This window comes from Tyto alba, unplaced genomic scaffold (assembly GCF_018691265.1).
Source record: "Tyto alba isolate M040663 unplaced genomic scaffold, T.alba_DEE_v4.0 Super-Scaffold_10, whole genome shotgun sequence".
NCBI classification, from domain to species: domain Eukaryota; kingdom Metazoa; phylum Chordata; class Aves; order Strigiformes; family Tytonidae; genus Tyto; species Tyto alba.
This window is the reverse complement of record NW_024881262.1, coordinates 12205097-12227171: the sequence shown is the minus strand read 5'-3', so window position 1 is coordinate 12227171 and position 22075 is coordinate 12205097. Positions and strand designations below refer to the sequence as shown.

The 22075-nt window shown below is 44.0% G+C and overlaps 2 protein-coding genes across 17 annotated transcripts in view; one reads left to right on the top strand and one right to left on the bottom strand.

Moving 5' to 3' along the window:
- Nucleotides 1-14188, top strand: part of LRCH3 (leucine rich repeats and calponin homology domain containing 3) — a 70082-nt gene extending 55894 nt beyond the window's left edge. For 7 of the 16 annotated variants that reach the window (XM_032982341.2, XM_032982343.2, XM_032982346.2 and 4 more), the window contains 5 exons: nt 33-146; nt 781-899; nt 2440-2577; nt 4833-4910; nt 7191-9551. In XM_032982341.2, the coding sequence (XP_032838232.2) occupies nt 33-146; nt 781-899; nt 2440-2577; nt 4833-4910; nt 7191-7391 (650 nt within the window). In that variant the 3' untranslated portion in view covers nt 7392-9551. Of the gene's footprint in view, nt 1-32; nt 147-780; nt 900-2439; nt 2578-4832; nt 4911-7190; nt 9552-10504 lie in introns of those variants that run through there. The other 9 variants (XM_032982351.2, XM_032982354.2, XM_032982345.2 and 6 more) reach the window with 3 other exon arrangements.
- Nucleotides 14189-16918: 2730 nt separating this feature from the next.
- The window catches only part of IQCG (IQ motif containing G), a 24332-nt gene continuing 19175 nt past the window's right edge, over nt 16919-22075 (bottom strand). Inside the window, exons 6-10 of the mRNA XM_042799070.1 lie at nt 21566-21724; nt 20832-20906; nt 19119-19250; nt 17848-17949; nt 16919-17357 (exon numbers count right to left, since the gene is read on the bottom strand). Coding sequence (XP_042655004.1) covers nt 17229-17357; nt 17848-17949; nt 19119-19250; nt 20832-20906; nt 21566-21724 — 597 coding nt within the window. The 3' untranslated portion in view covers nt 16919-17228. The remainder of the gene's footprint in view (nt 17358-17847; nt 17950-19118; nt 19251-20831; nt 20907-21565; nt 21725-22075) is intronic.

Genomic DNA, 22075 nt, shown 5'->3' with positions numbered 1-22075 from the left:
TTCCCTTCCTGTGCCTTTCCACATTTGTTTAGTCCACCTTTCCCCTCCATATCCTGGCCATGCAGCCCCGCCTTCCTATAGAAACCCTTCCCAGCGACCTGAGAGTTTCCTTTTCCGAGCAGCTGTCAGGGATGAAGCAAACAAAGGTAGGTTAAATAGCTCAGAAATTAGCTAGTTTTGCTATGTTGTGTTAACATCTGCATTACCTAGGTCTTGCACTGTTCTGTTACTTCAGGTCATTATCATCAAACTACTTTCGGAGTTCCATTTGTAGACAGATGGCATGAAATACTTTGAATAAGCAATTTTTTTTATTTAGAGCTGTCAAATACTCTTTTGACATAATTGTGGGAATTTGTTCTTCCTGGTCTGTGCTTACATCTAAAAAGATACCAAGAAAATGCCACACAAGCCTTAAACAACTGATGAAGGCAGCTTGATAAATTTTGCCTTGCACATTAGCACATAACAAAATTACCATTTCTTTAGAAAGACTGAACTGTTTCAACATACTCCATCCAGCAAAACTTTGTCCTTTTTTGATTTTTATCCAACAAAAAGAACAGAATCTAAACAGAAAGGAAAATGGGTTAAAGAACACTTCATTTAGATTAGGGGATCATTAGTTTGATTATTAATCAAATAAAAGAAATAGACTTGTGAAAAGGAATGCACCGTACCCATTCTGGAACTTTGTGTGTGCATGTGTAGTACAGCAGTGAAGGACAGTCAGCCAAACCATGCTTAGTGATTTTTCTCTGCTTCATGCTGCTTTTTTAGGTCTTACTTCATCTTCTACCTGTGCCCTGTCTCCTGCTAATGATTCTGCAGACCCTAGAGTAAGACAAAACTCCAAACAGCGAGAGGAGGAGCTGGAGCTAATAGAGCAGCTACGTAAGGTAAGTGCTGCTGGGAGCCAGCATCTGGACATCTTAGTAAATTCATTGCATGCACCTTGCTAAAACTGTCCTTGTGTTTTGCAGCAATTTCACTGAACCAGTATGGTGCACAGTTGACCAAAATTAAATGGCATTGTACAGTCTGAGTGGTTCTTTCAGATGGATGCAGTGGTATTCACTTTGGGGTTTGTGGTGGATAAAGTCAGCTTCCTAATCTGTAAAATAAACTGTGCTGACTCCTGCTTCTGAGTGTCCAGTGATCTCTGCTTTTATTTGAATGCGTGCTTTCTTTCTTCCTTACCAGCCTTCACACATGTAAGGAACTCCCTGGAAAGTTGCCTCACTGTCTTCCTCTTAATCTCTTTTTTTAAGCTCCTCTTTGCTGTAAAGCCCTCAGGAAAGCAGATGGAGTGCAGAGACTATTGCCAGTTGTGCTGATGGCACGGCTTCCTTGTGTGCTCTGGATCCATCTATTGATTCTTGCCTTATCCTTAGTTAAGTGCAGAACATCTGAAGCACAAATACTCCTTACACTCCTGCTTTTTGTATGTTCAGGGCCACCACACTCCTGGCTTGTGCCCAGGTACAATGACAATACACATGAATATTGGAAATAAGGTACTGCTCTGCTTTGTCCCAGACTTGTTTCTGGAGAGCATGAAGAGATTCCCTGAGGTGCTGTAATTAATTGTTTAAACTTTCCCAAGAAATAAGAATTCCTGCTTGTTAAAGCAGATTTTTAAAAGCCATAAGCATCCCAGATGGACAGAGAGAATTCCTTTTCTTTGTAAATTTTAAAGGACAATCTCCTTTCTCTAAAAGGACAAAGTTATTTTAAATAAAACAAAACAAAACATGGTGCTGTTTGCAGAGCCTCTCTTTTGTTATCTCAGAATGCTTTGTATCTAGTCTGTCTCTTGTTCTGCTTCCCGGGTAAGCCTAAATGTTTGTAATACTAAAAAAAAACAGTTAAGATTCAACATAACAATTTAGTGAAATTCACACAGCATTTGAAATAATATTAAAAACCTGAATTGAATTTTTATTCATTCCCTTACACAAATGCTAACTACCTAATTTTTGTAAAACTCTTTATGCCAAGTAGTTCAGGTTTTTCTTCATAGGCAAAAATGTTGTCTTGATGTTTGTTAACTGGGGTGTCCTCCATCCCACAAAGACAATTATTTTCACTTCCCTTGGCTGAACCATTCTCTGAGAATATGTAGGACTAGGAATACTGTTTCTAGACCCTGATTTCCATTATTTTTGAATAATGGTTGTATTAGTCTCCTGTTTTCATTAGTACAATAGAAAATGTTCATCATTGAACTCAGTTGCTCCGAGATTGTGGTCAGCTCTGGGCCATAGCAGTGTGCAGAGCTTTCCTTGATGTTATTCAGAAAGCTGTTTGGAATCATCATGAGGATGGACAGAGAGTTGTAATGCAAGCATGCTGCCTCTTATGAAATACTCTGCAGAATGAAACAGTTGGAGGAAACCAGCTCTTACTTTTTGTGTGTCCGTGTTCATTTTTCTACAGAATATCGAATCCCGGTTGAAAGTGTCACTGCCCAGTGATCTTGGAGCAGCTCTCACCGATGGTGTTGTTCTGTGTCATTTAGCTAATCACGTGCGTCCCCGATCTGTTCCCAGCATTCATGTCCCTTCACCTGCTGTTGTAAGTATGTGATAATGATAATATTTTATCGATGTCCAAAATAACATCCAACAAAGTCTTGTAATCCAGACAAATGCTAAATTCAGCATTCTCCTCTGTGAACATACGTGACAAAAAATAACCATCTGTTCTGCCTAAGAAAGGTCTATAGTGTAATTAAAAGAAATTACATTTGGGTTTGTTTCATTTAAATGAAGTTACTTTTAATACAGATTGTAAGAAAATGTTAACATTTTCAAGTCCTCACTATGCTAACTTGAGAATTAGTGAAATAAGAGACAGTTCAGCATGAAAACTGAAATAGGATATTTGAAAAGATCAAAAGGTCCAAGAAGTTCAGGAAAACAGATAGTAGGGAAATACAATATTCTCTACAACGTTTAGGATCCCACTGCACAAGACAGCGAAAACAGAGAAGCCAAGCTGGTTCCTGTGTCCACTTTACAGCACTACAAATTTTCTGCTTAGGAATTTTAGCAGAGTACACTCGAGCTACTTGGAGAACAGCATCTCCTGGAACAAAACAAATCCAGTCATACTTTTGTGATAACAGGAAAAAAGGTGGTTGTATCTGGGGACTGTTCAGAGCAAGGAAGGAAGCACACAGAGAAGTTTGAAAATTTCTGAAGCTGTTTCTCTTAGCCTGCTTAACTGCAATGTTTCTGGAAAGCAATGAAGATGATCTGTTTCTGGGCGCATTACCATGTGTCATGTGGGGAAAGCACAGAATTGGAAAAAGGTCAAGAACTGGGAAATAATGATAGATTATTTACCTAATCAGTGTTTGTGGAAGTCAGACAGTTCAGTGAAAATATTTAAGGTCGACTACCTAAAAGTAGTACAGACAGGCAGATTGCTTGTTACGCACCTTTAAATTGTATGAATACAGAAAAAACCCTGAAGATTGTTCCTGGGGAAAGAAGTCGAAAAGTGCATGTTGTGTTTGCTTTCCCTTATTTTGGAGTCAGTCCTTGTGTTGGCTGGAATTTGAACTGGCACTTACAGAGCTGCCTACTCTAGCATTGTCATTCCTCTCTCTTGGACTTAATGTGAGCAAGCAGATGTCTTCGTTATTTTGAGAACGATTGAACTGGACACACCAACATTTTAGGCAGATTGTGGAATCATTAAGAGAAAAGGCATACAGCCACTATTCAGAAGACTTGCGTCATTGAGAATATCCTTTCAATGGCCTGGTTTTATGTGCTGTTGGTTATTCTATGTTAGGAATTAAATCATGGCTTTGTCATATAAAACCCAAGGAGGAGGCAGCCTTTAGCTGCATGGCTTCAGGAGCAGAAGAGGCATCATGTCATTCGTCAGTCACAATGTGATCTTTGTATTCCCTTCATCCTTCAGGAGAAAGAAGTCAGTGCTAGCCTTTACCCTGCCTTCTTGGTGGGGAGATATGGCACGTTGAGGGACAGAGGGAAAACCCCACCACTTACAGAAAAGTACTGAGCCCACAGAGGCCACTGCCTGCTGCTACATAGACTGTGGGTAGCTTGTTGAAAGGAGCAGGAAGCTTGTGTCTCTTTAACCAGAAAAGAGTAAGCTTCAGAAATAGAAACAAGACAGAGCCTGTGCGGTGATATGTCTGTCTAGAGGTGTGAAAGCTAACTGTAGAAAAAAGCTGGTTTGAAAAAATGCCAGTGAGTGCAATTCAAACAGCTACATCAAACTCATCTACAAGAGGCTTACAAGCAGCAAGCTTCAATTCCAGTTTTCTTCCATTGCTTTCTGGTTTCATCTAGCCTTCATGGTTTTTTATCTCTTTGCTAATCGAAATGTGGTTTGATTTTTTTTTTTTTTTTATTTTTTATTTTTTATTATTGTAGTAATCCAGAACAGACTCCAGATTGATTCATATCATGAAATTGCTCTGAAATCACAGCATGGAAGCCATGCATGTGTGTCTCATTCAAAATATATTTTTCTAAATTCTCATACTGTAGTCACTAATCCTGTTAGCCAGTTTTATATAACACCTTGTATATAAATACTGCACAACTTAGAATTGTCTTTTTTAAAAAACATCCAGCTTTCATTAATTAGCTTTTCATAAAATAGCTTTGAAATTTGGGCATGTTTTTCTAAAGAAAAGCAAACTTGAACAGAGCCTGCTTTGAATTAGACAAGCTTATGTCAGTGCAGTATGTTTTTGGCAAAGAGTTTTATTTAAATAAAAAATAAAGATCTTTTAAAATCCTGCCAATTAAGAACGTTGTATGCCTGCCTTCTTTACTTCTTTTCAGCCTAAACTTACAATGGCAAAATGCAGACGAAATGTGGAGAATTTCTTGGAAGCTTGCAGAAGGATTGGAGTGCCTCAGGTACGTATTTCTGCTATCCTGATATGATATTTCAGGTGCAGATGTGTATGATGCTTCAGAAAATAAAACCTTTGAAAGATTGGATGAAAACAAAATGATTAAAAGTTTGGAAGGTTCAGGTATAAGCTATGTCTTGCAGTATAGATCAGACTTATCTTGCATTGTCTTCCAGAGCAAAATTAAGTCAGATATTACAGGTCTGATTCACTTACTGCTGTGCCTCAAATTCTTAAGAGCTGATGCAGTTCAAGCCTGCCTGTAGAATTGCAAGGTATTTCTATAAAAACATTTATTACATACATGTAATAGAATTACATTTTCTGAAAATTAGATATTTGACAGCTTAAAAGTGGGATAAAATTTGGATGATGTTTTGCATGTGTTGTTTTATCCCAAAGCTTTTCATGTTCCTTCAGAATAATTCTCTTACATGAATGTCTTTACTGTCTTACCAACAAGTTGCAGTATTATTGGCCTTTCTCTGATGGTAGCTATCTTTGCATAGATCCTAATTCCTTTGTTATGTACCAGTGGTAGAAGTCTATCTTCTAGTATTCCTTGTCCCCTTTGAAACTTGGAAGATCTATGAGGTGGGAACATATAAAATAGTCCATCTGAGTCCAGTTATACTGTTTTATGCTGTCCTGTCCTTTCTACTTTGTCTTACTCAGCAGCTGTCTTACTACAAATAGTTTTGATGCATCACGTTTTTCTTAATTTTTCTTCTAGTGCATTAATTGATTGGTTTCTTAAACTGCTAAGCATTAGTGTTTCTGTTGTAGGTGCTGTTTTCTTTCTTTTGTATTGTGAAGGGGAAAAGTAAACTCAGTGACTCATTTCCGAGCTGTTTCTAAAAGCAATGTTCTCAGTCAGTCATGCAGTATTTTCTGGTGTTTTCAGATAGCTTCACTTGCAGGCATTTGAGCCATTGGGATTTTAGGATAGCATATTTATTGAGCTGCCTGGCAATTCCACATGCCTCAGTGGTGAATTGTGTTGGAACATGGTAGGGAGTTGTAAGTGATCTTTAGTACTTTGAGATCCTGCGCTATTTTGGACCCCTAAGAAACCAGACTTTTACTTCCAGCAGAACTGCACAATGTAAATTCATCAGGGGCAAAAGTGTTCAATTCCATCCCAGCTTCCCTACTTATAGCTCCCTCAAATGTAAAGCTGAAATTTTTATGGGATTGCAGTACAGAACAGATCACTGAAATGACCCACGTTTTAAAACACACAATCAAAAAAGCCACTCAGGAAGTTGTCCCCTATACACCCAGTCTGCTTCATCTGCTACACCTACTGTCTAGGACCCTCCTGTGTTTCTCATATTTCTTGCTTTAATGTGAAAGAGTTCAAGGAGAGTGTCCCTTGGGAAACTTACTGAAATACTCCCACTTGAACTCTAAAGTTGCTCTCACATGTCTACATTACATATCTACTGAGATGTGAAGGTAAGATACCTGTATGCAAGGATGGAGTGGCAGCCTAGCACATTTTTCTTGATGCCTGCAGGTATTTTCTTTCATTTACATTCTAATTTAAAAAAAAAAAAAAAAAAAAAAAAAGGCTCTCAAAGTACAGATCTGTGTAGAAATACTTACCTTCTAAGAGGAAGGCTACTTTCAGAAAATGCTAATTACAGGCACCACAGTGGAGCAGCTATTTCTATAGGACTTTGCTGGTTAAAGCCCTTGCATCAAAAGAAAGCGACAGTTGAACAGATTGATATGTGCATCTAGATTTCACTGATTTACAGCAGTTACCTGTGTGAAAGGGAGGGGAAGGATACACAGTGGGAAGAGGTACAGAACACTTAAACTCTAATTAGTAATAGATATTTCTGCAGGATACTGCATTCAAGCATCAGTTACACATAAATAATCCACTGTCCGACTGTTGCATTAGCTAAGATACGTGTGGAGACTTAGCTTTGGTGAGTACTCGGTGCCAGCGGCATCTTAGAAACCTGTAGCCTCTTCATTTCCCCTGGAGAAAAATGGTTTTCACTAAGGTGTGTGTAAACTGCTATGTTTTTAACAACAAAGGTGTACAGGTGACAGGCACCTCACTGAGCACTAAATATTTGCACTAGGTGAGTTCTTTGCAATGGGAGTCTTGCAGATTCCTTTGTGAGAATTAACCACCTGTGGTACACTTCTCAAACATGTAGGTTATATCTGAGATGTCTGACTGACTGCTTCGTGGATGTTGCTATGGCTAACTGACTGACCTTTTTTTTCTGTCTGTTTTCCCTTCCTGCTCACACACTCTGGACAGGACAATCTTTGTTCCCCTTCTGACATTCTTCAGCTAAACCTCAGCGTTAAACGAACAGTTGAGACTCTTCTTTCCCTGGGGACAGATTCGGAAGAACCCAGTCTTGTCTCCCTTTCCGTTCAGCTCTGGGGCTTTGTGGTGTTTTACTGTACTCTGATGCTAACGCTCTGTATGTTCTATCGCTGGGTTTTTTTTCTCTAGCTGAAGGGCAGTATTGCTGCTTCCTCCCTCCATCACTCCAGTGCTTGGGAAAGGATTTGGGGTTTTTGTCAAGACTGTGTGTATGAAGTGCTTTCTTTCCCACTCATGGGACAGAGGTGACAAGTACGATGTGTAAACACATTGGTGCACCCACATCACCATCTGTGACATAATTCACATTTGTATTTGCTGTGTCATATTTAGCAGATATAATGCTTTTAAGAGGGAGCACATGCTGTCTGTGGGCTAGAGCAAGGAATTGATGTTAGGGTCTGTGCTATAGTCTGCTGATGAGTGGTGTAGTGCTGGGAAAACTGCAGTGACAGTTTCTGCTTCAGTTTCCCCATCTGTATGACGGGAATTGTACCCACTTTGGTAAATTGCTTCAGGATTATCTGATGAAAAATGTTAAGGAATGTGAAGTATTTTTTTCAACATCGGTGTTCTTGATTAGATCTCACAGTCTTAGGAGACATGGTCTGGTAAATTTTGTCCACGGGACTTTGTAACTGATATTTTTTTTCTTACCCCTTGTCCCTTATCTTGCATCTGAAAGCATTTCTGTTCTCGTATTTGTAGACTCTGGTCTATTGCTTTGAGTCGGGATTTTTAAAGTAACTCTTAAGTAAATCCTGAGCTTCATAACAGATCAAGCAGGAAATTTTCATAAAATTGAGCTCTTCATCAACTTTGAGAGAAACATTTTCTGGCACAGAAGGAAAAATCTTTAAGGTTCTATCAGATGACACAGAATGTTACAGCATTTTACTGTCTTCTGGGTAACACTTAACAAAAACTGCTTGAGTTGCCACTTGATGGTGGGCACCCCAACCTGTGCTTATTTCATGCTTATCCCCTTCTTCCTCTCATCCTGTCATTTTCAGAAACCTTTGTATCACACAGTTGCAGAAATAAAAGCCCCAGCTGCATGATCACTGTTTTACAAAACTCAGGTAGTCTTCCGTAAAGCTTCAAAGCTTTTCCCTCCCCAGGAAAAGCATCCTGGTGCTTTAATGCTTTAATGTCTCAGGGACACCTCAGAACTTCAGGGCACTCCCCATGTGATGTGCAAAAGACCATGTCTCCTCAGAGTGTAGACTGATTCAGGGAACTCTGCTCAGAGACCAGTGACAGGTAAGTATTAAGTAAAATGGCTGTTCCAAATGTGTTTTCAATAAATTTCTGTTACATCTGAAATTACAGTAAATGGCTTGTAAGCCCAGTTTAAGTGGTGTTAGCATTCCAACGTTAACCTGGCAACAACTCTGAAGCACAGTTTAAGACACACAGGAGTTTAGTTGCAAATGTGGTTGCTACCAGTAAAAACGTGTTATGTATACATGGATCTCACAAGCTCTTGTAACAGAAAATATTTAACAAAGGAGCAAGTAGAGAAGTTGATGCCCTCTTTCCAAATCACACAGTGCTCTGTCCAAGCAAAACATTGTTGAGGAAAGAGGGGACCTTTGACAGGGGGAGATTGTTTTATTTTTAAATAAGCTATTTTTGCACTGCTTACTGGTATGAACTAAAATGAACTCAGTTCCTATGTTTCTTAACTTCTTCTAATGAACACTGTGATAAAAGCTGCAAGGGGTTTTACACTAACAGTGCCTTCCAGTTTTTAAATTTTGTTTGTCATGACTGTCTGTGGTATGAATTCATTCCAAAGCTTTTCCCCTTATCTATTTGCCTACATAAGAAAAAAGATGAGGCATATTTGCTCAAGTTTACAGGTATTTTCTCAAAAAGCACGCTTTTTTTCAAAATAACATAAATTTGCTGGAAGAAAAGTGTATTTCAGCCTGATCATATGGCTTACTGTGAGAATTTCAGTCTGGGTTCATTTGTTTTCTCTCCGCTCTGAGCTTTGCGGGGGGAGTGTTGGCTGCCACTGTTTATGCTGAAGGATTTCTTTAACATCAAAAATCAGTAGATCAAGGAGTGGAGAAATGCAGGTTGCTGCGGAAAGAACACGTGAAAAATAATCTCTGTAGCTCTATAGGAAGGACACACTTCGGTTATTTCCTAGTTGGACATGTATCCTGACTGTTGTGGAGTGAGGATGGCCAGGATGTGCCCAGGACTTACGTAGGATGAGGTTTTAAATTCATCTTAGACTGAGAATAGCACAATTATTAATAAACACTTTGAAACCTCTTTTTGCATTTTGCGTATTACTCCTATTGCGTAGAATGATTTGGGAGGTAACCTGCTAAGCGGGTGTACTTCTGGAAGATAAGTGGTAGTGACTCACACATAACATAGGGTGGATATTTGCCTGTAAATATACTATCAGTTTCTCATTGCCTTGAACAGGAGAAATGGCATTTTCTACATTTATGATCAAGGTTATTTCAGTCATACATAGAAGCAGGTTTTTTTATTTTCTGGTTTGTTTGTTGGTTTGTTTTTTTTTTTAATCCTTTCTTCCATAAAACAACTTGTACTTTCCAAAGAATTTTTGTAACAGTATTGATCAGCACATAGGTACAAACAGAAGGACTTCAGACAGGCAGTGTGTCTCGTGAGATGAGAATTGCTGCGAAGTATGACATTCCCTCTTAGACCTATTCCACAGTGTTTCCACAGCACACACTGGTATTTCACTCTCTGCTTTAAAGCAGGTCTTTCCTCACGTTTGATAGTGAAACAGGCTTGCTGCATGAGGGCTCCCTCCAAAAGGCAGTTGTGCTGTGGAAAGGAAGCCATGGTTGCTTTCCTGTTTTGTCTTGTAGCAGGTTCATCGTGTGGAAGAAAACCTTTCCTCCTCCTTCAGTTCATCTACTTTTGGTTTCATAAACTGCTGCCGTTTCAGTATGGACAGAGAGACAGGACAATTTGCTATACCCCATTTCTCCCACAGTCCTGTTTCAAATTCTTACTTGTACAATTTTCTAATAAATACAAGGATTACCCCAAGGCCTCCTCCTTTGAGTAGTCACATTCACGGTTCTTTAGTCACTAGCAGAAATTTCATTTCATACTTGTGTGTGTGCTAGCTGTCCATAACATTTCATATTTCAGTCACCTTTTGCTTAATTTTTTTTTTTCTTTTCAGTTGAGTGTTTTTCATCCATTTTGTTTTTGTCTTTGTTTTGTTCCCCATTCAGGAGCAATTATGCTTGCCTCTACATATTTTAGAAGAGAAGGGTTTGACACAGGTAGCTGTGACTGTCCAGGCGCTCCTGGAGCTGGCACCCCCAAAGCAGCAGCAACTTCACCACTTGTCTGCTGTGTAAAGACCTCCAGGACCTTTTGGGTTACCTTGGCTAAGCAGAAGGACGTGAAGACTTTACTGCCCATGCAGTGCATCCAAACACACAGAGCTCTGTTCTAAGGAAATGAGTTTCCGTGATTCCTGACAGGAATGTTTTACTTCATTTCTCCATTTTTTTGGAGAACACAACAGTTTCCAGTAACATTTTTATTATCAATATTTTTGCCCCTTATTTAAAAGAAAAGAGTTCACGGGGAGGAGGGCAGGGAATGCCAGTGGCTGGCTGTTGGAGCCAGCTGTACAAACTGACCTTGTAGACTGGAGATACACATGGGTGTAGAGTTTGGAAAGCAATTCCTAGGGGAATTCGTTTGTAAAAAAAAAGGATGTTGCTGCAGTGGGCACATGGGGAATGAAATTTCTTTCCTTCCCAGCAGGGTTCAAAGAAAGGGAATTTCTTTGCCTCCAAAGAACAACAGCTATTTCTATTATATATAAAAAAAAATTGCAACACACAATCTTAACCTGCCGTGTTTGACAACAGGGTCAAACCTCATGCAGCTGTAAATTGCGTTGGCATGTCCTCCTTTCTTAAAATTTGAAGGGAAAAAAAAGTTGTTTGTTTTCTTTTTTTCCCTCAAGGGAAAAAATACTGCATGTTTTCTCCACAAGAAACATCTTAGTAGAAGATACTAAACCAGAACTATTCAAACTGTATTAATCACATCAGCATTCTTGCTGGGTTCACTTTATGTTTGTGTTTTAACATGTCTGTAGCTGAACATTTTTCCAACATCAGTGGAGGGAGATCTCTTAAATCCTCTCACCTCCCCTTCTGGTCATGTAGAGTTGGTTACTCAGTGGCTTTGTCAAATGATGACCAGATGTCATCAGGAACCACGTATGTATTTCCACTGCAGTGTGAAGAATTACAGCCTGCCATGCTAGAAACCCATTATCAAACAATATGTTTGGTAGGGGCTGAAGCATCCTATGCAGACCGGCCAACACTGGTGAGTGTCTCAGCCACTGAGAAATTTATCATTGTAAGAACACAATTACTGAATTTCCATAGGTGGGCTGCATACTGCCAAAGCAGGAATGTGTTGCAACACACAGCTTCTATTTGTAGGTTTAACAAGGCTTGAATAAATAAAGCCTTTTATCATTGGAATTTATGTGGAGATGCACTGGTTTTACAGAACTGCCGTTAACATAAAAATGGAAATTCAATATACAGGAAGAGGAGAGGCAGCCGACAAGTTTTTTATTTTGCTGGAAAATTGACCTGCAAAACAAAGACTGGCTCTGTGTGCTCTGGTCCTAGCGATGAGGCCAAGCTCATTACCAGATCAGTTACAGTAATTTATTTTTTTTCCCAAAAAAAGACCTTGCAAAATCAAGTTTTCCACCCATGCAGTTCCTTTGTTAGATTTTGGCCAATTTAAAGCATCCCAGAGTGTTATGCTACTAATCCACGGTGCGTGGGGTCTGAGACCAACTTCAGGCATCGGCGGTATTGCACCTGGGAATATATTTGAAGCAGGATGCACCAAGAGAATTTCACGGGGATAAAGGAAGGAGAAAAAAATGGGAACAGGCTAGCTAAAAGTAAGTTTTGTTGAAGTAAACCTGCCATGGGAACACTGGCAAGGACTGGTCTTGGCTGGACTTTTTCCCTTTTTGATTTGCAGTTTTGTTTCCGCTCTGCTTTGCGTCATGTATTTCCTTCAAGGTCCATTGTGGTGACTGTTGAATTCCTTATTTCGCACAATTATTCCAGTTGCTTCTTATTGGCATTGGCTGATCTCGTTGCAAGTGGAGAACACCACCTGAAGGGTATCTAAAACTGCACAGCTGAAAGAGAAACCTTTTCCTACTGGCTAGGCACGTTGCCCTGAGCCCTGCAAGAAATGAAAATGCCAATAACTTGCAGTACACGGAGGAAGAGAGCAGCTCTGTGCAGACATACTTCCCTCCTTAAGCAGGTCTTGTGCTTGCAAGGAGTGTTGGTAGTTCTTAAAGGATTACATGGAAGTGTCTGAAGTCTCTGCTGTAGTTTGCTGAGTGGAAGATTCTGCCACTCACAGCCAACAGTACAGACCGCAAATGTTTCTTGTACGTTTGTCTCTGCGCATAATTTGAAAGAGGGGGGCACTGACTTTCACTTAGTTTCCAACATTAGGTCACTTGTACGGTTACAGGGGCACGTTACCTTTTTAATAGCACACCCTTTGTGGACTATTTGAATATTCCCATTTCAAGAAAACCCTTCCCTTCCTGGAATGGTGAGGGTGTGGTGTTTGTTCCAGTCCAGCTTCCAGCACTTAAGGAAAAATGAAACTTAACAGTATTCAGGTTGGCGGAAGTTTGACATTTCATTAATACGAGTTTTTAGGAATTAATGGGGTGGGGGGTTGAGCCTGAACTGCCAGAAATGGCCATTTCCTATCGCGTCTGGTTAACACGGCGTACGCACGGGTTGGGGGCTGGGCAGGCGCTGCCTCCCCGCTATCACTGTGTCGTAGGCGACGCTTCACTCGCAGTTTCAGGGTATGTGGTCATGTTAGTTTGACGTTTATAATCCTGTGTTTTCGTGCTGGCAAACACTAAATCTTGACCAGGTGTTTAGAGCAAAAATCCAAACCTGGAGTTTCATCATACGGTTTATTTAATGTGCGTTGTACCACAACCAACTTCAGTTCTGTTTTGCAAAATGGGTTGGGATTTTTCGGTGTATTTATGTGCAATTTTTGTTGTATCCCGTGAAAAGAATATTTTAAAGAAAGCGTGTATAGAATTCTGGTTTGTGTGCTAAAGCAAAGAGGCAATTGTCTTTCCTCTCTGGGGCATTTGTGTTGGAGGACGTGGGAGGAATCCACCCGAGCATCCCCCGCTTGCCGGTGTTTATACACCGACCCCGTTGGGTCACCATCCATCCCCAGCCTGGGCCGGGCACCGAGCAGCGTTTGAGGCTCAGCAGGGTGGGGCAGCACGGGCACTCGGGGGGGGGGGGGGGGTGTCCCCGACAGCGGTTGGGGCAAAACAGCCGGGGTTTGGGTCTTCCCCCTGTGAAGGGGGTGGCTTTCGTAAAGGCCCCCACCTCTGCAACCTGCGTGAAGTAAATCAGAGAGAACTTTTTCCAGCACCGAGAATACCTCTGTTGTTCTTGGTAGTGACACGATGGCAAATGGTATTTTTACCCTTTTATGACTATATATGGTTCTTTGAAAAAATGTTTTAGAAACAGAGGACTTCTAAGGGGAATTTGGACATCTCCAAAATTCTTTTGTATAGATACTGTGGTGTTTTACAAAGCGATCTAATTTTGTTATTTCTGAAAACAGTGTAAACGTGTAATTAATAGAGTAAAGGATTTTAAAGCTTCATCCCACGCTGTATGTCTGTAAATACATTCCATAATTTCTAAGTCTGTTGTTACATATAAATGTGTCTGAATATTGTATACTTTATTTTAAATTGCCTGTATTCTGCCAGTAGTGTGAACTTCTAGCACATTGATAATATAAAAGGAAACCATGGGTAATTTGAAATAAAGTTTTAAAACTTACATGAATTACAGTATTCTTCCTGCTGTTTTTCTGTTGCAGCAATGAATGTCACATCTGTGTCGGGTCTTTGTTCTCCTTCCGCATGGTCACAGTTGGCACTTAATGGACCTGGTTTGTTTCTCTAGTTTTCATCGTTAACCAGGATAGAAAAATTCCAGCGTTTCTACAGACATTTTAGAGCCACATCAGAAGCAGTTCGCTGCTGCCAGTCCTGGTGCTCCTTGCTGTTCTTGTCTTTTGCTTGGGTTTGATTTGTAAAACTTGCACATTTGCTTCCTGCCTCCACAGCACTTGAAAGGTTTGTTCTTACTAGCCAAACTGTTTACTACTTTTTTTTTTTTTCCCTCGCAGAGCTAACTTTTATTATTAAAAAAAATAATAATAAAGCAAGGTCTACAAACTGCCCAAGATCCACAAACCCCCCCCACACTTCACACGCTGTGTGAGCCAGGGAGCTGCTCCCTGCTCGCCGGGCTGCCTCAGCGTCCTTTGCTGACCCCGTGGGGGCTGCATAAGGCACTTGGGCCAACTGCGTTCCTGCCTCTGCCGGGGCTGCCCAGCTCTCCCCGCGTGTGCCTTTCCCCCCCTCTGCCTAAAGCCTCCTCCTCACCAGATTCTCAGTCTCCAGCCTTTCTTCTCCATTTACCTCCCTGGAAACCAGTTTCTCCAAAGGGCTTTTGATTTCTGGTTTTCCCTGCAGAAAACACCGTGGACGTGCACTTCGACTCCATCTCTCCGTGGCTGCAAATAAAGAGCCGTGCCAACCTTGGCACCGTTCCTCAGAACTCCCGGGTTTCGGGACCCTGCTCTCCGCTCCCATCCCCGGGTGCCCGGTCACTTGGCGGCTCCGCAGCCCCGGGGACCGAAGTCCCCGGTGGGTTGTGGCCCTGGGGAGGGGAGCGGCGCCGCCGGGACGGGCTGGCGCAGCGGAGGGGCCGGGGGAGCGGGCGGGTGGGTGGCGGCGGGGCCGCCGTAAGCTCCCGGGGCTTTGGGTCACGTTAAAAACCTTTGTCCCCCACTGCGCCATCGCCCAGCGGCCGGGACACTCGCCTTGGGAGTCTCTGAGAAATTTCAGCACTCGCCCACCTTACTGGACTAGCACACCCACTTCTACCGCCGCTTTGTTATTCTATCATTTTTGAAAGGAAAAGTACCTTTTCCCCTCTACGTGCAGACACAGAGCTTCCTAATTTTGGGAACATACTGCTGCGCCCATGCAATTTACGGGTTTGCGCTTGCTTGGTGGTTTTTTATTTGAGATACCAGTCACCAAAATGGAAGTTTTGAATTATTTCACAATCCAGTGCAGTGTGTTAACTTCGTACTGGCTTGTTCACCACGGCTCCAGGGACTTGATGTAACATAAAAACAAGTGCTGTTACACTGGCGTCAGGAGCTGGCGCTTGAAGGGGAGCCCAGGCTTAGGCAGAATCCCTGGATGAGGAGGACTTTTCAGATTTATGTTGTATTTTGTTCTCTGCTGAAAAGCCAGCAAGGCCCAGCTGATGCCGTGTTTCAGATTTCAGTTGTTTGGCTGTATTACTAATGTCTGCCTCGAGTTTGATGTAAACAGCAGAGATCTACTGCCCCTCACTTTTTCCTTAGCTCGAAACCTCTGAAGATTTTATGATCAAACTTCATTCCCTCCGCCTGAACAGGTCACCTGGTAACACTCACCCCATAAGGAAAATGCTACTCCTAAATGAAACGTGCAGAGTCAGTAGCACGGAAAAAAAGAAGTTAGGATTAGGCACATCACTCCCGTGGTCGCTCTGCAGTGCCTCCTGCCGCCATCGGCCCGGAGCGATCCCTGTTCCTGCCGCCGCGTGGGGACCGTGGAAAGCGCGGGGCCGTGGGCTCGGCTTCGGTACGGGATCGCCTTCTGGTTTCCAGCAAGTGGTGGTACTCCAGGGGTAACCCCTGTACTTCTAACGCAACCTTGCCTGGAGCGTCTGAAATTGAAGCGCTCCCCTGACAGGCGGCTCTGCCTGGGAGCCAGGCACCAGCCCCTCTCCTCCCACTCAGAATTCGGAGCCAAAGCCTCTCTGCGATTTCAGCCCTCTCGCTTGAACTTTAGAGCTTTTGGCAGAGTTCAGCTCGGACACGAGGACGTTTGGATGGGGCCGGCGCGGGCTGGTCACAAAGAGCACAGCAGGCTTTGCGTGGCTGGAGCTCACCCTCCTGCGTGGGAGTGTCAGAAAGCAGCCAGCTCAACCGCAGGGCTAATTTTGCTTTGTGCACAGACCTGCATGCGATTGACAGTCCTGTCAGGAGATAAAGGCTCCCCTCTTGGTTAAAAAAGCAGGGTGCTGCCCCCCAAAGCTTCGCTCCCTGCCTGCTGCCTGGTCTCACAGCGCAGAGACGCCGGCCCGGGCGGTGGGTACGGCTGGGGCAGACCCACCCCTGGAGGCAGCGCGGCCGGCTGTCTTTCCCTCGTTCCTTCCCTCGGTCGGAAGGTATTTGGAGCTATTCCGTCCATGCGCTGACATTTTGCAGGACTGTGGGAATGGAAACCTGCGTGCTTGGGCTGCCCTTGTGTTTACACTGCAAGCCGCCAGCAGTTTTCCCCCCGACGCCCAAATGCGGGCGCAGGGCCGGGAGAGCGCCGCTTCAGCCCGGCTATGGGTGACGGGGCCTCCCTGCCCCAGTGCCCCAGCACCAGCAGCGCCGCAGCCACGGCCCGTGCTTTGGGGTCTGCAGAGGAGGCTCTCGGTGCAGAGCGTCCCGTGCAGGTGAGTTACCGGGCTGTTAATTGCCTCCCGCCAGCTGTCATGCTTCCGTAAAGCACTTTGGGGGATACAGCGTTTGTCGCTGCTTTGATGCACGCCTCCTTTCAGGTGGAGAAACTGTGTCTCAGCTGTACAAGGGCACTTTCAAGATCTTAAGAGTTCCTGTAGCTTCACCTCACCTGTGCCTGTCGTGAACTGTGTTCTCTAGAACAGCCCGAGCTCTGTTAACATAGTTTATTTTCTCCTGTCAGACAGACAGGCGGCAGCGCCCTGCCCGGCAGCAGCCCTGGAACATGTCTGTGGCCACCTTCTTTACTTATCGTGTCTTTTTCTTTGCTCCAGATTTTTCATTTTTCCCTTTCTGCTTTTTCTCCCGAATCTTCCTGAGGGCCTGGTAGGGGCCAAGGTTTCTGCGGACCATTGTACCTTTCCACCAGGCTTGCAGCTAGAACCAAAAGAGAGAGAGAGCTCTTCAGGGAAATCACTTGCTGGGGTACCTGGTGCAGCTCAATGGCCAGAGAGTCTTGGCCGCAGGAGGGATCCTCGGCCCACGCAGCAGCAGCTGGGCCTCTGCTGGTCATGCCGAAGATGCCCACATCTGGGCTGAGGGCTGCTGTTGCTGGTGGCAAGGGGACAGGCAGGGGAACAGCCCCAAGACCCTCCCTCTATCGCCCAGGCTGGGGGGCTGGTGCGATGGGCACAGCCCCAGATGGTTCGAGGAGGGTGGCTTCTCCCCTTCCGCTCCCTGCTCAAACCTGCAGCTAGCTGCTGGCTTTGTGCCTGCCCAGGTAGAAAGGGACAGGTTTTTTTCTGTCCTTTGTGCCACCCCACACCAGCCAGCTTTCTTGGGCTATTTTCTGCCTGAACCAAGCCTGTGGCACAAATTATTAACTCCCAGCTCCCAGCTGCACTGCCTCATCTTTGCGCCCCTTTACCTTCAGGATGCTCTTCAGCTCCAGGGCATCCCGCTCTAGTTGTGTTCTTTTAGCCTTCTTTTCTGCTCGGTCACTGATGATGGTTTCCTCGAACATCTGGCACTGCAAGAGAGCGCAGGGGTGGCAACAGCCACATGAAAAACACATTCCCCAAAGGGCAGGGCTCACCTGGTGCAAGGAGTCTTCTCCTCTGGCTGCCTATCGGTCTCATCCCCTCTACCTGTTTTTCACAGCCCAGCCGGGGCTGCTCCAGCCCGTGGGTCGCAGTGCGAGTCCCCTCGCTGGGCACCAAGGAGCTCCCCAGCAGCCCAAGGGTAATGTGTAAGCACGGACCTTCCTCCCCCACCTCCTTTATTTGATCTTTCCTGAATCCAGATGGCAAATGTTGCTCATTACCACCGTCAGTCGTAAGGCACCGAGAGCTGCTACCTAAGTGAAATCTCTCACGGCCTGGGTGTAATTAACCCTCTGATCCTGTGCTGTAGAATGGCTGTCTGATGGTGTCTCAGGCAACAGATGGTGGTAGGAAGGACCTGTGTTCCCCCAGGCTAGGCAGCAGATGATGTACAAACACACTTGGGACACTGAGATGACAATGTACACAGTGAAAAATGAGCCCACAAGCAGGGAAACATCTAACTCAGTCCCATCGTCTCAGACCCAGTGACAGTAAGGAGTGATCGCAAGTTAATTCTTTCTGGCTTTAAAACACCCCTTTTTCTAGATGCTTCTCTTTGCCCTGTGCCACCTGTTCCACTGTGCCTGCATGGTTGTGATCAGAGCCCGGCAGTCAACCAAGAAACCGATGTGGAGCAGGAATGGTTTTAACCAGAATCAGTTCCCTTAGAGCACTGTGCAGCTCTGCAGGAAGGGATGAGCTGCCTTCGCCAGTCTCGCCCCAGTGTTGCTAGAAGGAGCAGATTTGTTGAGACTAAGGCAGCAAACTAAGGCGAGGCACACTGATGGGATGGGACAGTGTCCTCACCTCTCACAAAAGCTGTCAGTAGCTCCCAGATTACTTGCTGGTATTTGAAAATAGCTGTAGGGGAAACATCATCATCCCTCCTTGATCTCACAGGTGGCAAATAGATGATGACTACTCAGTCCCTGCCTTCCCAGGACCAGTGCTTGTAACTACACCCTACGCCTCAAGTTTACTGATTTTTTATTTTTTTTTTCCCATAGTCCTGGTTCCATATCTGATTGAAGGCAGGAAAAAGCCAGGATGCAGTTTTGCATGGCTGAGCACTGAAATGCTGCCGATGTCTTACCTCCTCGGCCAGTCTCTGCAGCATTTCCAAGTTGTTTGCCTTTGATGCTTTTAGGGCATCCAGTTCTTTCTCTTTAGCCTCTGTGTCATTTTCATACTTGTCCATCCAGAATTCCAGCTTCTCTTCCACCTTCTGCATGGGGATACAGTGATGCTCAGCATGGTACAGAGTGTACAGGGGAAAGGGTTGGTGCTATTACGTGGCCTGCTGTCGGGATGGTGGTAAGAGTCCTGTAAATTATGCATGGTCGGTGTTTCCTTCTCATCTTTAAAGGGTCAGACCTCTGAGACTAGTGATAAATTACTGGTGGCCTGCAGGCCCCTCGCTGGGGGTTAGCCACAGAAGCCGCAGCACTGGACTGGGGTTGAAGAGAGACTAGGTTGGGCTTTCAGAGGTGCATGAAGAATGGAGAAGCACTGCGAGTTAGTTTTGTGCACAGTCAATCCTGGGGAAGTGAGAACCAGAAGCCATTCTTTGTGTGTATACAGAGGGAGGCGGGGGGTTAAGAAACAGAATTTGCCAGTGAGAAAGCTTTTATCCCCTGCCTGACTCCCTACGTGCTTTCTGGATTAAGCTCAGCACACCAGGAATAAGGGGACAGCGCTTCATGCTATTTCAGGTTGTGAACTTGGCTTTGTCTCACTCCTGAATAGGGGGGCAGGTGTTGCTCAAACAGTCACCCAGATGACTTCCTCCCATTCACAAATAACTTCTCCATAGCAACAACCATGATTGCTTGCATGGAAAAATAATCTGAGGAAAAGCATCGATCTCATTACGGCATCACAGCTGGACACACAAGGGAGATGGGGGGCATGGTCATCCTCTTCTCTGTGGGCCCCTGTAAAGCCACCAGCTGCTGTCTGAGTGCAGAGGGGCTTGTACTTCGACTTCAAGGAGAGGTCAAATAGGCTGCAGCTTATACTTGGAAAGTCCCCTCACTACGAAGCTTTGATCAGACTAAGGCTCTGGGGTATAGAGGACACTATTTAATTGCTTACAAGATTCAGCACATTTTTGCACACAAATTACATTTTAAAAATATATTATCTTCTGCTAAATCTTGTACTGGTAGTGATGTTAGGTACCCAGCAGTACAGGTACGGTTCCAGTCATGCGGTTTACAAGATGCTTTCCAGTGTTACTCACTGTAATGGGCACCGCTGTTGATGCTGGAAAGCTCAGAACCTCTAAATCAACAGCACAAGGACATTCATGTCTGTCTGCTGCTGAAAATGAGTACAATAATTGTGAGTTAGCAATTATCCAATCCTGTTCCTTCCTCAGATTAGGATAAAACAAAACTGGGCTGGCAGTTTGTGTCATTTCCTTCTTGGTGCCTCCTGTGTGCAACACTTGGGTCTATGAAACCATTGCCCTCGCTTTGTGCAGCAGCACCCTTCACTGAGTCGCTGAATAAAATTCCAGTTAGCTGAATACAACTATCTGAGGGAGGAAAAATCCCTAACACCTGAATAAACAATGCCAATCATTACATGAACTCTAATTTTAAGGAAATGTATCCAAGTGTAGCAAATCTCAAATCTGGGAGAGCTGGATTAATTAAGACTTGAGGATAAGTAGTCATTCAAACAGCAGCAACCATGAATCTGGTAAATTTGATGGAGCAGTAACTGGTTTTCTTTAGGCATTGATTGATGATATAATGTTTATCAGTTGCTATTTTAAGCATTAGTAGACAGTCACACATACCTTATGGTGTTGCCTGAGGAAATTTTCAATCTCCATGTGGACTCGAATCTCCTCATCAGTTTGGCTCTTCAACTTCTGTGATCATGAGAAAACATGATCATGAGAAAACATGAGAGACAATGTTAGTGCATACGTGAGTGCACACACGTGCTGCTGAAAGCTGAGCTGGTGAGAAAGTGCAGGAGCTCTCTGTGCAGTCCACAGACATTTTTCCCAGTGACAAAATTAACCGAGGCTGCCCTTGCCCCTGAGCCATCCACGAAAAAGGGACAGCTAGATCAGACCTTGATCAGTCAAAAAAGCAGCTTGCAAAAACAGAAGAGTCTTCTAGTCCAGTTTACCTTATGGCCACACAAACAGCCCTATCAGCAGAACGTGCTGTGGGCAACGCTGGGAGCTCAGGCTGCTTTTGTTGCTAAATAGCCTTGTAACTACACCCTTTGGACATAGTTATGGGTCTGTTTCTCTGATGATGGTATCAGTTTAAGCAGTCCCTGCCTCCAGCCACTGTCTCCTGCAGCCATGACATCTGCGCTGCGCTGTGGCTGTTTGCAGGACCGTACAGAGGAGCCATGGAACAAAGATTTCTAACCTGGTTGAGTTTCCTGATCCCGTTCTAACAGCTGTGTTGGTGACTGTGATGGAGAACAGAAGGGGCATCTGGGGAAAGTGGGAAGACTCTTTCCTTACTAGATGGAGATGCCTTCCAGTAGGGGCCGTGAGGAAGGGTTTACCTGAATTTCCTCTTCTAGGACATTCTCTGCATTGCTGCACTTCTGGGTTTGGTGGACCTGGAGGTCTGTGCTTTTCTTCATGTAGCAGCTCTCCATGTTTGTTTTGGCCTTCATCTCTTGAAGCTCATCTTTGAGGTAGACAATCACATTATCTCGGTTCTAGTGGAGGAGACAGAAGCACAAAAGTAACCCTGGAGACTGAGGTCAGATCACTGTTCCTTAATCTCTCCGCTCCCTGATAAAGTCAGAAGAGATCGGTCTATAGGCTTCACACTTTCCCTGAATGTTGCCCCATTTCAGTCTCTACTTCAAAGGGAAGTTTTATTTGTAACTCATACAGAAGGCAATAAACCCATCAGTGAGGAGTGATTACCTCTGCAGAGGGGTAGAGTCACAAACAGAGTGGGACAAGAAGCCAGGCCTTCTCATCTCTTTGTCCAGGAATGGATTCAGTCTTGCTTATTATAAGCATGAAAGAAGCCAAATAATTTCAACTGCTTAAAGTTAGGC